The 14,504-nt window shown below is 26.4% G+C and overlaps 1 protein-coding gene across 3 annotated transcripts; it reads left to right on the top strand.

Moving 5' to 3' along the window:
* The first annotated feature begins 6,533 nt into the window (after positions 1–6,533).
* On the top strand, positions 6,534–14,489 carry LOC129965676 (fructosamine-3-kinase-like). 3 transcript variants are annotated; one of them, XM_056079776.1, is made up of 8 exons: positions 6,534–6,690; positions 8,914–9,058; positions 9,750–9,833; positions 12,488–12,585; positions 12,664–12,823; positions 12,959–13,154; positions 14,007–14,181; positions 14,266–14,489. In XM_056079776.1, the coding sequence occupies exons 2-8, from the start codon at positions 8,918–8,920 to the stop codon at positions 14,333–14,335; spliced, it is 924 nt and encodes a 307-aa protein (XP_055935751.1). In that variant the 5' UTR covers positions 6,534–6,690; positions 8,914–8,917; the 3' UTR covers positions 14,336–14,489. The 3 variants fall into 3 exon arrangements, with proteins under 3 accessions (XP_055935751.1, XP_055935752.1, XP_055935753.1); XM_056079777.1 differs by having other exon boundaries at positions 6,535–6,674; XM_056079778.1 differs by having other exon boundaries at positions 6,685–6,824.
* The last annotated feature ends 15 nt before the right edge of the window (positions 14,490–14,504 follow it).

Genomic DNA, 14,504 nt, shown 5'->3' with positions numbered 1-14,504 from the left:
GTCAGTTTTTTTTCTACTTGTAGTATATTTTTGCGATAAAATATGATATTTGGTATCTGATGATTCAAATGTTGTGAAAAAGAATTCATTAGAATAATACAGGAAATTATTTCTAATTGATTTCATCCAAAATGTATTATATTTTTATTTACTGCTAATGAATAGTATTTTAAAAAAGCTGATTCTGTTTTTTCCGTAGTGTGTGTCTAATTCGCCTTGGCGACAGAACTCTCCGCCAATTGGCACGCCTTTTTGTGTCACTCTCGGCAACGAGAGTGGAGTGCACTTCAACGCTGTAACGCATAACACTTCTTCTCAGTAAATGTATTTCGTGAAATTACAGTCCGCTAGTTTTACTTACAATTAAGCTATATATGCGATGTCTTACCGAAAATGAGAAGATATTATTTATATGAGGGAAATCTGTTCAAAGTAGTAGAAGTTGTATCTTTAGACTAATCAAAATTAATTTTAATTTCCAGTAACTCTTGTAATTACTGGGGTTTTATTATTATTATTTCGTGCAAGAGCAATCCTTGGCTATACTGCGCTATGTATATGGTTAAAAGTTAAAAGCTAATGACATAAAATGTTTAAAAAAAAAATCAACAATAATTGTTAAAAATAAGCGCTGAAGCAAGTACCAAAAGAAGTTAAGAACATTTAGATGGTATGTTTCATCTACCGAGTCCCACAAAGTTACAGATGAAGAATTAAAAAAGTTCTGACGATATGAATTAAAAGTAGGACATTCGATCAGAATGTGGAAAAATTACAAAGTTAAATTACAGAGAGTAGAATTGAATTACATTACTTGAAATTACAGAATGGAACACACAAAATTTCATAGAAATATTTATAACCTTGTGTTTGACACTTTTTGAATTGATTGAGTACCATGGTTTCTAGGAGATAGATGAGAAAGAATTTCTTGTCCATGATGAAACACTATTTTCTAATATATTTCGGCTCCCCAAAAGTCAGCTTAATAAACATTATGGTGACTCTACATCTTCGATTGGAATAATTTATTAGTGGTTTACTAACTTTTGAAGTTGCCACATGAAAATATGGAATGCTGAATGTTCAAGAGGTAATATGTAGATTTACTAATCAAAAATTTGTTAGGTGGGAGGTCATGATGTAGTGCTTAACATGGTTGCAGGAAGTTACTATTACTGCAGGCATCTCAAATAGCAGCGTGCGTAACATTTCACATATAAGAGAATTCTCTGCAAGATATATGTCACAGTTGCTCGCACTGCATCAAAAACTTTTTACCAGGAAAGTTTGAAATTATTTTAATAGGAACCAGAAGAAGTTTAGAGCTATTTTATAGTGGATAAAATCTAGATTCATCCCTATCAGCTTGAGAAAACAGAGAGAAATCAATAAAATGGTTTGCTAGCGCCGACTCCTCTTCACCCAAAAATTGTAACATAATCTTTTTAGACTTTTTTTTTAAAGAACAAAACAGTTGTACATTTGTCTGTCATTACATATACTTTTTTCTGGGTCATTTAAATAATAAAAGAAAATGAAAGTTATTTTACCCTAGCGATAAAGTTTCTTTTTAACTACGACAATGCAGCACAAAACTTCTATGACTTACACCACCAAATTCCTCTGTATCCTTCCCTTCCCGTATTCTCCTAATCTGGCTCCTTCAAATTACTATCTTTTCAAAAATATGGGGAAAAAATGAGAAGCAAGGAAGGAATTTTCATCAAACGGCAAGGTGATGTCGAAGCTACTGCCTATTTGAAAAGTTTGAACTGTTCATACAACCTGGAGACATAAAAATTTTTTAGAAAATTGAATATAAGCTCAAAAAAGATTGTGATGAAAACTAAATATTCTGTCTCCTTTACAAATTATGGTTTTTACTTTTTACTCGGGCTTATTGAATAACCCTCATATCAGGTGTACTTTTATAAAATGGCGCCCATGACAAATACCCACAACAGCGCCCCTTCTCAGTCCTCATAATCCTCCCAAAAATTGGTATGCCAAGTTGGAGAATTAAAGGCAAATAATTATACACAATAAAACATTTTAAAAGTAATGGGCCTATCAGCCGGTCACTATATTTTAATTATTAAAACAGGTTGATTATTAAAAACTTAATGCAGTAGTTATAAAAGCAATTATTAACATAATTAAAGTTAAAATATGTAAAAAATTAATGGCTAACAGATCGATTATTTCACAGGGGACTACCCAAGAATATCTAAATAGGATCAATGGAATGGACGATGATTTTATATTTTTCAAATATATCAAAATTTTGACTCAAATAACTATAATTTTCTTTCCTTTTTTGTAATTTCAACTATTATTATATCAAACATTTTCTCAGAAAGACTGAAAAATTTTCATTAAAAACTTTCGAAAGGATTTTGAATTTTTATAAAGACATTTTTTTGATATATCATGATAATGTTCACTATGCAGTTATATCTATTAATACCAAAATTGTAAATATTACGTGTTTCTTGTTTGTCTGTCTGTCCTTTCGACCATTAGAGGTTAAACTCTTGGAGTTACTACTACCAAAATTGGCACAAATATAATTCGGAGGATATCCATATCAAAACAGTTTTTGGATTACTTGAATTAATTCTGATTAATCAAAAGCGAAACTTCAATGGTTTTAGAGATAAGTTCTAAAAAAAATATTATCATTCACAAAAATAGTTGTCGAACATATAATCTTAAAATTCAAAAAAAAGAGAGAGAGAGCGAAAGAAAAAAGAGAAGAAAAAGAAACACCACTTTAAAGTTTGAAATCTCAATTTTTCAATTATATATTTCGTTATGCAATTTTCCCCCATTTTTAAATTTTTAGGATTATTTCTAGGTATGATTTACAACAATAGTTTCATTTGTTGAAATTGTTGTTGAAAATCAGACCTTCAAACATTTAAACCATTTGTTTTTTCTTGTGTTGAAAAATATTATTGTATCTCAGATAAATTTTTAAAACAAGAATTTTACTTTATTTTTAAGTTATTAAATTGTAGCAAGAGATCTTTATTACCAAACATAATATATTATATTCTCTTTCTGGTTTTAAATATAAGGTAACGTTTATTTCAAGAGTAGATTTTTTCATGCCATTTTACATGTGCATAAATTATTTAGGAGGTAGAAATAGATATTTTTAACTGTGCATTTCATAAGCAAATCGTGATTCTCTTTATTTCAAGACTTAAAAAAACACTGTAGTTTTTAATTTGAACACCTTTTAATTCAATGATCCCTTCCAACAAGTGACCCATTCTTTTAACATTTCTTATGTCATGACACAGTTTTATTAATTGACATGTATGAATTTAATTCCAGAAGTTTATTTTAAATAGATAAGCTGAAATAGAGAAATTCTTTTTAATATAAAGTACAGAAAATTTTAATGGAATTGAAAAATGTATAAGTCTAATTCAAAAGTGTATTTTTTAAAATTTACATTTTTAGTATTTTTTTAAACACAATTCTTTTTTATCAAATTAGAATCTGCAGTTGGTAATAACTGATTATTGGTTAATAATTTTTATTTTAATAGTGAGTTAATAATTTTAATTTGAGATACTTTGTTTCTAAAGAAAAGTATACTCCAAATATTCAGAAGCTTATTTTTCATCGAATTCGTTTAAAAAATAATAAAAATATTCAATTAAAACTCAATAATTTATTCTCTCATTTTTTTTTGTTATTAATTTCTACTCTTGAAGCTTATATTATTAATGAAAATTTATTCCCATTTCTCATTAAGTTTAACTATAGAACATTCTCTTTAACATTCTAAACAATCTATTAGACATTTAAACACACTTAACTTTTTTTTTTTTTTTTTTTTTGCTGTTTAATAAGAATGTCCATTGCTTGGTGAATACAAATATGACATTGTGAGCTTATTTATATTAAGTACGATTTCATATTGAGTCTAATTTAATCAAATACAGCATGGCGACAGAACCGGAAAATCAGGGGTATCAGAGAAAAGTCAGGGAACTTTATTAATCTGAAAAAAATAGGAGAAAGTCAAGGAAATTCGTAAAAAATATCGAAAAGTCAGAGAAAATTGCATGAGTATTATCATTCTGTACATAGGAACTTAATTTCATATTGCAACATGTAATTCTGGTATTTATGCATAGAGCACTAATCAGTTAGTGATTGTTTTAAAATTTTGTGCAAAGTTCATAATAGCCTTTACTGTTAAAATAATTTAATTTATATTGTAAAGAATAGTTTTAATACTTATTAGAATTCTTATACAGTTTTAGAAATAAATTATTTTGTCAAAATTTCTAGTATTTTTTTGCATATAAAAATATAATATACTGTTTTATTAATTTTTAGGATGCTCATTTCATTATTTAAAAATTAAATTTCGTAAATATATATATATATTAATTTTTCATTTTAAATAACTCATGAAAGGTGTTTCAATAATAAGGGTTTGAATTTTTTTTTTTAATTCAATTCATTTTTAGTTGCGATTTTATACCTTCTACTAATGGCTCCCAGGGCACTTGTCCTATTTGCCCACCCAATTTATGCCACTGTGCATTAGTAAAGTTAATTGTAAAGCACAATTTTTACATCTATATAACTATCGTTTATATTTAATACTACTTAATGTATTCCCATATTTTCTATAATTGTTATTATACTTATTCCTGGGTGGTTTATATCATTTCTTTGTTATTTGCTTATGTTACATCTTTTTACTTTGTGAAGGATCCAATAATGGAAGAATTTTTTTAAAACCTGAGAAATAAAATTATTCTGTTTGCTTCAGGAAACAGTGACATAAAGAGCAAAAATGAAAGCAAAATGAGTATTGATCTCATAGGTGTTAGACTTAAAGCAGTGACGAAGAAAGATAAGTAATATGTTTGTTTCACTTTTTTAAAACCAGCTGTTAGAGAAGTTTCAGAAGTGGTCAATGTTTTCTACGCTAGTTAACTTTCTGTGCCTAATACTGGGAAAAAGAGATTCTGCCAAATATCATATAATTGTTAATTTCTTAAAAATTATTTTAAGTTACTCCCATAACCATAATCATTCAATGGTGGATCTTGTGAATATTTCAATTGATATAAAAATAAGAAAATAAGTTATTATTTTTTATTCAAAAAAAAAAAAAAGGAAAGAAAAGAAAAGAAATTGACCATTCAAATTTGACTGAAGCAGAAAATGCTGATTTTTCCATCACAGGAGAGAAAATACAAAGAACTCTGTAAATTCACACGAATAAGTTTCACATCATAATATCTCACATGTAACGAATTTAATAGCTTTTGTAAAGATCACAAAACCGTAATAGATAGTTTAATTTTTCTCTCATAGTGAAATGGTAGAAAAATTACTATGGAATTCCAGAATTTATCGGACAAAAATTTTAAATTTCTGATGTTTTCTAAAATGTAGATTTGAAACACCCTAAAGAAATTTTTAACGCACTTTTTTTATAAATATCATAATTATTTATACTTAATATCTTGAATCTAGTGATAAGGTATGTTTATGATTTTGTAATTAAAATGAAGATAAAATTTGCAAATGATAAAAAGTCCCTATCTAATTGTATATGAGTTTCATAACAATAGTAAGTCTCGGCGAATTATATTACTACAACAATGAGCTAAATGGCTCTCAAGTGTAATGATTCTTTCTTTTTCCTGTAATCTAATGAATTTTTTCTGACAGAAGCGAGAAACTATACTAAAATTTTAAAAAAATACTGTATATGGAATTCTCCAAAACATAAACTTGCCACTCGCTCTTGCTATGTCAATGTATAACAAGTCTAATGAAAATAGCCGGTTTATCATCATGAAAGTGCCATATTGTAGGCGTACACATATGGACAAAAATAGAGGTTAAAAGTAATAATAAAATAAGGGTTATAAATAGTAAATAAAATAAGGGCTAAAAGTAATCCGAGCAAAACATGCTGCAGAAAATCATCAATGACTCTATGTTGATGAGGTTCATCAACGACTCTGTGTTGATCCTTTTCAACAAAGAGATCACGAATCTCTAAGTTGAAAAGGATCAAAATTTAAACATGGGTGGATTCTTTTTTTTTTCTCTCCCCCCCCCCTCCCCTGACTTTTTAAATTAACTGGATTCGGAAGATCAAGTCAGGTTCTTTTATCGTTTCTAATTTCTGATTAAAGAGTGGTAAGCGCAAAAGTCGTTTGCTTGAATTACACTTCTCCGACTGTGGTATTCAACACAGGTTCTTTTTTTGATATGATGCACAAAATTCTTCAGATATTTATTATTCCTAATGCAGAATATACAAATATCGAACATAATCGAAAGAATGGAAGATCGAAGATTAATTTTATCGATAGATTATTTACTTTTCCAGAGTGATATCTTCGAATACTTTATTAAATAGCATAATTGCTGCCTACTCCAGTGCGATAAAAATTCACTTAAGACTAACGTTGTGAAGAAAATGGAATTAAGAAATGCCGTATGTTTCCCTCCCTTTATCATGAAGAAGAACTGAAGTGAATTAAAATGAACGCGGCTATGCGTTTTCGTTTTTTACTATTTGTTTATATATCTGTCGCCTGCAGCGTTATAACGGGTTTTCGATTTTCCTTCTTCGATGAAGTAACGTCTTCGGCCTTCAAATTCGAAAGATCTTGAATGTTAATTTGAATTTTGGTATTAATTCTTTGTTTCAAATAATCAGTATTTTTTCGAATAGAAGTTTTGTTTTGTTGTTTAATATAGTTGTCATATATCCAAGGGGTGAAACGCTACAATACTACATAGAATTAAGTTTTGTGAAGATTCAAGTAATATTTTCACTATATTTGTTGGTTCTGTTATTTGAAAAAGAAAAATCATTCAACTGTCAAATAGTCGGAAAAAACTTATCTATGAAACTATGATAAGAATGGATTATAAACAAAAATTATTATAATAAAGTAAAGATTGTAAAATGCAATAAAAAATATAAATTTAGAATTCATTTTATTATTTGCTTAGAAGAATTAAAATTTATTTTATCTAATTTCAAAAAAAGAAAAGAAAGTAGAACCGGAATATTTGTTTTCTGACTTTTTTTTAGAATTCAGAACTAATACTTCCTTTTGAATCTCTTTCGTGGTAGATTGTTAATTTTGTGGCTTTGGAAGTTATTTTTAAAAAAATGTAGAGTGCTGATTAATGTAATATGGAGAGCTGTGTCTGTATTAAAACATGCATTTCATATAACGGCTAAGAACAATTATTCAATCTCTTGTAAATGAGGTTGAATAATACACTTAAAATACAAATTTCGAAGTTAGTGATTTATTAAATATTGAAGACCAAATGGAATATATTGAAAATATCTTATTTTTAATGCCAAATATAACAGATCATTTTTGCAATAGAATTAATAAATATAGATTCCTGCTGCAACAAAATTAAAATCAAATACATGTATGAATCTTTGATGACTTAAATTCAACTGAGTAAAACTTTTGCTGCTTTAAAAAAAGAATAGAGTGTATTTTGCTATACAAAACGAATTGATTGAGAAATAAGTACAGTGGAATCTTTCTTATCCAGCTATAGGAATTTGCAATGCTGTATGAGGTTTCTTAATGTATTTGAATTATGTAGAATTTGCCTGTTCTTCTTGGTTTGTAATATTTTCTGTTGAAATTATAGATTATTTATTTAATAATCGTAATAAATAAATAATAATGAAAATTTTATAGATTGCTTAAAATTGATATTCTAATACATAATTTTAGATTTCAGAAAAACAAAAACAGTATTTTAAGATTACAGGAAAAAAATTGAATGAAAGTTATGCATAACTTTATCAAAGATTTCTGTATTGCTCCTCCTCTTTTCATTCATTCCCCTCCTTATTACATGTTGAATATTCCTCTATCATGGAGAAAGAGTACGATGAAAATAAAATCAACTATATTTATTGAATTAGCAATTCCATTTCACTAATTTTTTTCTTCTATTTCCTAAGCTAAATTTTGGATTTAAATTTATGAGTGACATTATATATTATCATTTTATTGGGTCTTAGACATATAAGATTTTACTATTTTATAAAATTACAAGAAAATTATTCTTAATTATCATAATTATAATGAAAAGGTAATTTTCTAAATTTTAATTTGGTGTATTTATGCAAGAAATGTTTATTTCCAATAATTTTTCAATGGTTGTTAATGGAAAAGATAGGTATAATGCCAAAATTTTGCATAAACTAAAATGTATTTTTTTAAACACTTTTGGAGCTTTTGCTTCGTTTATTTTTCAGCTACAATGTTCAGAGGCATAGCCATTATTTTATTATTATAGAGCTTGAATCTTTATTGTTTTAAAATCATTAGGGTATTTTAATATACTGTGATTTTTATAAAAAGCAAAACACTTTCATATTTGACAATATTAATTAGAACTTGACATTCACACAATTTAGAAGAAATTCTTACAATATAAGCCTATAAATTTCATAAATCAAAGATTAAAGTTTCTGTTTTTATTTTTGCATATATGACAATGGTTACAATTGCATATATGACATTAATACAACATAAGAAGCCAGCATAAAATGAAAATTTCTCATTAATTTAAATTATTTTCACTTTAAGTACAGATCTGCAAGTCTGTTTATTTATTGTTATTTTTTTCAAAAATCATTCTCTGGTATATCACTGGCATTTTTATCACGCACAGTATATCTCAAATTCTAGAACATTTTGAATAATTATTATCAGAACAACCAATAACACACATCAAAATTCATTGCTTAAATTAATACTACTGCAGAATTTTGTCAATTGGAAATGTCTGATTTTTTAAAAAAATACTGCTGATAATGTAAATCTGAAATTAGAAAATTGTTTTTCATTTATAATTGTTTTATAGAAAGATGGAGGAAAAGCTGAAAACTGCATTAGGTCTTTCTGTTGTAAAATCAAAAGGATCAAAGGGTGGTGGCTGTATATCTGAAGGCAAAGTATTTGAGACTGAAAATGGTGACATTTTTGTGAAAGTAAATTCAGAAGCTAAGGCAAGTCATTGCTCGTTATTCTTATATTTTCATTATTGAATGATTTCTATTTGAAACATAGTTTACATAAAAATTCAATTTTTACAAGCTTTTACATTTTATTCAAATACTTTTTCAGCTTTTTTCCTTAAAATAATGGAAAAAATCATTAAATATTTTTGTAAATATGCTGTGAAATTGAAAGTATTTCTTTTTTTTTATATTGCACCTCATATATGTTATTTACAATGTAATAATATTATTTGATTTTTTATACTTACCATCTGACTGCAGAAAATTATTCAATTTAATATATAAAGTTTTTTTTATTATTTATTTATTAATGAATAAGTATTTAGAAGTCCCAAATTTAATTTTTTAATAGAAACTACTGTCTGTATATATTGATTTGATTTCCTTAACAAAATTTGTTGGGTTTTTTTTTTTTTTCCTTTAAAAGTTTTATTTCAGTTTAAGATTAAAAAATTTCTAAGACAATATGTGTCAAATATGATTATTTTTTTTAAATTATGTAATCTACTTTAGCATATTTCGTAAAAGTTATAATCTAATTCAGTGTAAAATTTTAAACTTTCTTATTAATGTATTATTAACAAATCTGCAAAATATTATATATATATATAATAACCTACATTCTTAATGCAGAACTTGCATTGTATCAATGAATAAAATATTTCATTATCCATTTTAGGCTGATGTTATGTTTGAAGGTGAGTTAGAAGGATTAAAAGCAATTAAGGAGACCAATACAGTACGAGTTCCTACTCCTATTAAAGTAAGCTTTATCCGATGCAAAATCTATAGGTCTTGATTTATTTTATTTATAAAAGCAATTTAACATACAAATAAAATTTCAGCCTAAATAATATAAACTTCATATAGAAAATGTTTTATTTCACTAACTTTGCAGTGTTAGAATGGTTATGTATATGATCATAAAAGTAGATAATCTACACTATGCTCAAGATAAATGTAACATCCAGAGCTATCATATTGCAAGCAGAAGAAATACACCATTTAATAAATATTAATTCATCTTTGCATTGAAATAAAAAAAGGTATTTGTATATTAACTGCATACCATTTTCTAACTTTGACTTTGCATACCAATAGCAAACAATAGGTTTTATTGCATATTATTGATGAACATAGTAGATAAATTAATATATCTTTAGAGATTAATTGCTAGTTGAAATAAGCATGGCAACTTTAATAATTTTTTTAGTGATTTGTCACTGGCATTCATTAATACACAAATACTAAAAAAAGAAAGAAAAGGGTAATTTGTAAATAAAGCACTGTCAAAAATTAACAACGTAAATAAAATAAAAAAATATCTCAAGATTTTCTTTTAATATACTGTTTTTGTCCTCTCTGTTCTGAAAATCAAATAGATTAAAATTTATATTTCAATCTTTTTCTCCCACCATAATCATACTGCTATACATGTTTCATTCAATCATAATAATAAATTTCTTGGTGCACATTTATTTGAAAAAATATTGCATTTAGAACAGATTTAATTTTTGATAATATATATATATAAAAAAGTAGATTTTATGCAAGAATTAATTTCATATTATTCCTTATATATATACTTTTATGTGATATTGAGATGGTTTTAAGCAATTAGTATTACAAAAAAAAAAAAAAAATCAACTAATGTTTGCCTTTTGATATATCAAATGTACCAAAGGCTAAAATACATAATAGAGAAAATATATTAAACTGAAAAAAAAAAGAGGCTAAGGTTCTCTCTCACAGATATAACTCTACTCAATCAACTTGTATGCTAAGTTATTAAAAAATCATATTTTCAAGCAGCACAATATTTGCCAACATTTATGCATGAGATACTTTATTTTAATTCCTATATATCTAATGTTTGGGTACCTCTCTGTTTCAAAGAGAATTTCATGTTATAATCCAGAATGGAGTAAAAATATCTGTTCTTGTTGGTTGATCTTCCTTCCATTTATTTTCTGACAAATAAATGATGTGGCTGCCAGCAATTTCAGTAACATTAATATTTTTTAAAAAGTATATTTAAGCATCATATGATCAGTATTATAAATATTCCACTCCATAAAGGTTGAGTTGAAGAGTTCAGTAGTATAAGAAAGTAGTTCATGAAAAGTTTCTGGATGAAATTTAAAGTATATTAATAAGAGGGAAATCACATTGCTGAAGTTGTCTAGATTTGTTGTGGCTGATAGCTTCCAGTAAATGTCTTAAAAGTGAAACTTATTAGAAAGATCGTTGTGAACATAATTTAAGCGTGAACTTGCTGACTTTATTGAAAAATTATATTACAGTACATTATACATAAAAATTATAATAACTTAAATGATTTTATTCTATTATGACAAAAAAAAAGTGAGTATTTATTTACAGGCATCCCATCTTAAAAAAAATTGATTATTAATTATAAAGTTTTTAAACAAATACATGAAAATCGTTTTGAAAATTTTAGATAGATAATAGTTTTATATCAATAGTTTAAAAATTTTGATTATCAATTTATGTCTTATTGTGCTTTGCAAAAAAAAAAAAAAAAAAACGAACCTATATGAAGAATGACACAGTCTGTTATTCATTATCTCTTATCCATGCTTCCTAAAGTATAGGTTGTGGCTCAAAGTTAAGGACAACACAACAGCTGTAAAAGCTTCCATTTCATCTTTTGATTCAATTTTTTAAAAAATTACACAATTTCACTAAAATAATGTAAGCTTATCAGTATGTGAAATACCCAGCATTGCTTAGGATGGAACTTTTATATATTTTACTAATGAAAAAGTTCATTAAAATTATGTTTATAATTCATTATTTGATAAAAAAAATATATTTAATATTAATACTTCACAGAATCCCAATATGTCCATAATCAAAATTGTTATATTCTTCATATCATCTGCAATTTCATTTTTTATAAATAAACTTCAAAATTCTTTTAAAGCCAGCAACAACAAAAAAATGTTAAAGGTTGTTTAATGCCATATTTTTGTTTACTTCAGAATTGTTTCATCTATTCAATTGTTTATTAAAATTTATTTGAAATAATTTTTGCATTAAGAAGCTGACAGCATTCTCTCTCTTATATTAACTATGCAAATTATTGAATTTAGTCCAGTTGTTTAGGAGATGTGAAACATACATGGCCACAATACTTTAATTTTAATATTAATTGATGTTTTGTTGGCCATAAAATATTCAAGTGAAATAAAAGAACATTAAGAGTTCTGAATTATTAGCCATTTAAATATTTATGCATAGTAATTATTAAGAACTAATGATCAGTACATTTGACTAGAATTTTCTAATTTCTCAGTTAATATTAACATGCTGGCATTTATAAATGTAGAAAGATATTAAGTTATTTGCAGTCTGTAGACATAACTGCATATTTATACATTTTTTAAATTTTAGGTTATTAACTTAAAGTCTTCTACATGTTTTGTAATGGAATATATTGAAATGTCGGGTTTATCCAAATATGCAGAACAATTAGGAGAGCAACTTGCCAGGTAAGTTTATTTAAATTTTAATCCTTTTGTCACTTAAAACACTATTCATCATCAGATAATACAAGATATAACTTCCAGGATGCATCTATTCAACATAAATTTGCAAGCATCTGGTAGCTCAATCAAGAAATCAAATGATGATGATGATGAACCTGTGTATGTAGATAAATTTGGATTTCACACAACTACATGTTGTGGTTACATTCCTCTTGTTAATTCATGGAAAAATGATTGGGTGGTCAGTATTTTTATCTTTTTTTTTTAAATTTATGATATCATGTATATAAATACCATTCTCACATTAAGCAGGCATTTTACTCTTATATTTGCTGTTTAAGATCGTTATATTATATATATATATTCTGCTATATAGGAATTTTATGCACAACAACGATTGGATCATCAAATAAAATTACTGACTTCATCTTATGGTGATAGAGAACTCACAGAGCTTTGGTCACAATTAAGCTTAAAGATTCCTAGTTTTTTTGAAGGCATTGAGATAAAGCCATCCTTATTACATGGTGACTTATGGAGTGGTAATGCTGCAGAAACAAAAACAGAACCTGGTATGTACGAGTGTTTTGATATTCAGAAATATCTTGTTTCTCTAGTCATAAATAGAATCAATTCTTGCACAATAATTTCATCTAAAAGGTAACACTGTACTGCATAACAAACATGTCCCATTACTTTGTATCTTATACTATAATGTAAGAGAAAGATGATTGTGATACAAAAGATTTTGAAAATTTGGAACAATTAATTTAGGCAAAGCTAATAACTAACGGAGAGGAAATACAGTTAATTTTTTTTTCAGTAAATTGAAATAGAAAAAATTTAGTAACTTAAAGGTGGGGGAGACAAAAACAAGAATTAAAACCGAAGAAAACCTCATTATTTCTACCATTGAGCAGTTATTAGAAAAATCTGTTATGGATTCCAAATTTAATTATATCAATGTATATATATCAAGCAACTATATAAATCTGTTTTTTAATATTAAAAACAAACTTTCAGTTTTTAAATGTAGATGTCTCTGGAAGAATAGCATTCTTGATATTTTATAATTTTTACTGATCTTATATCTTTAACTGTACATAAATTACAAGGCTTTGTTTTTCTTTCACCAGCATTATTAGGATACTTTATATATTATCAGAATGAAAAAATGTTGAAATTTTCTGTATCTTGTTAATTTAAAATTCATTGCAATTGATATGAAAGATGAAGAAATTTACTACACTGGGAAGAGAAAATGTTTATATTTATCTATTGGTATTAAATGTTCATACTTTGATTATGACTAATATCAAAACTCATATTTTAGGAGACCAAAGATGAAAAGCATTAATAGAAATGTTTGTAATATTTTTAAAATATCTAAAAAATATTAATATTGAAAACATTTTTCTTTTTAGTTATATTTGATGCTGCTGTATTTTATGGACATTCCGAGTTTGAATTGTCTATAGCCGATATGTTTGGTGGATTTCCACGATCATTTTACAATGCTTACCATAACATTCTGCCAAAAGAAGCAAACTTTGACAAAAGAAAAGATTTATACAAATTATTTCACTGCTTGAATCACTGGTATGTATTTTATCTATTAAAATGATCCATTTTCTTTGTACAGTATTCGCGTGCCAAAATTCTTAATTAAAATGTTATTTTCAGGAATCATTTTGGAGGTGGATATAGAAGTTCTTCTTTATCTATAATGAGGAGAATTTTAAAGAACTTGTGATATTTTACAAGTCAACATTTCTTAGAATAGCCATAGTAGAAGTTCAAACGGCAGCTGTAATTATGCTCAAAACATAGATGTATGATTTTATGATTTTGTTAACAGATTAAATGATTATTATTTTGTAATAAAAATTTCAGATTTATTGACTGTCCTTTAAGTGTCCACT

The sequence above is a fragment of the Argiope bruennichi genome, chromosome 4 (assembly GCF_947563725.1).
Source record: "Argiope bruennichi chromosome 4, qqArgBrue1.1, whole genome shotgun sequence".
NCBI lineage: Eukaryota > Metazoa > Arthropoda > Arachnida > Araneae > Araneidae > Argiope > Argiope bruennichi.
The sequence above is the reverse complement of the archived record's forward strand: the minus strand, read 5'-3'. Positions and strand labels throughout refer to the sequence as shown.

Coding starts and splice junctions, on each gene's coding strand:
- LOC129965676 (XM_056079776.1), top strand. CDS start 8,918: ATGGAGGAAAAGCTGAAAACTGCATTAGGTCTTTCTGTTGTAAAATCA. Junction 9,059..9,749: donor AAGTAAATTCAGAAGCTAAG/GCAAGTCATTGC, acceptor TATCCATTTTAG/GCTGATGTTATGTTTGAAGG. Junction 12,586..12,663: donor TTAGGAGAGCAACTTGCCAG/GTAAGTTTATTT, acceptor TATAACTTCCAG/GATGCATCTATTCAACATAA.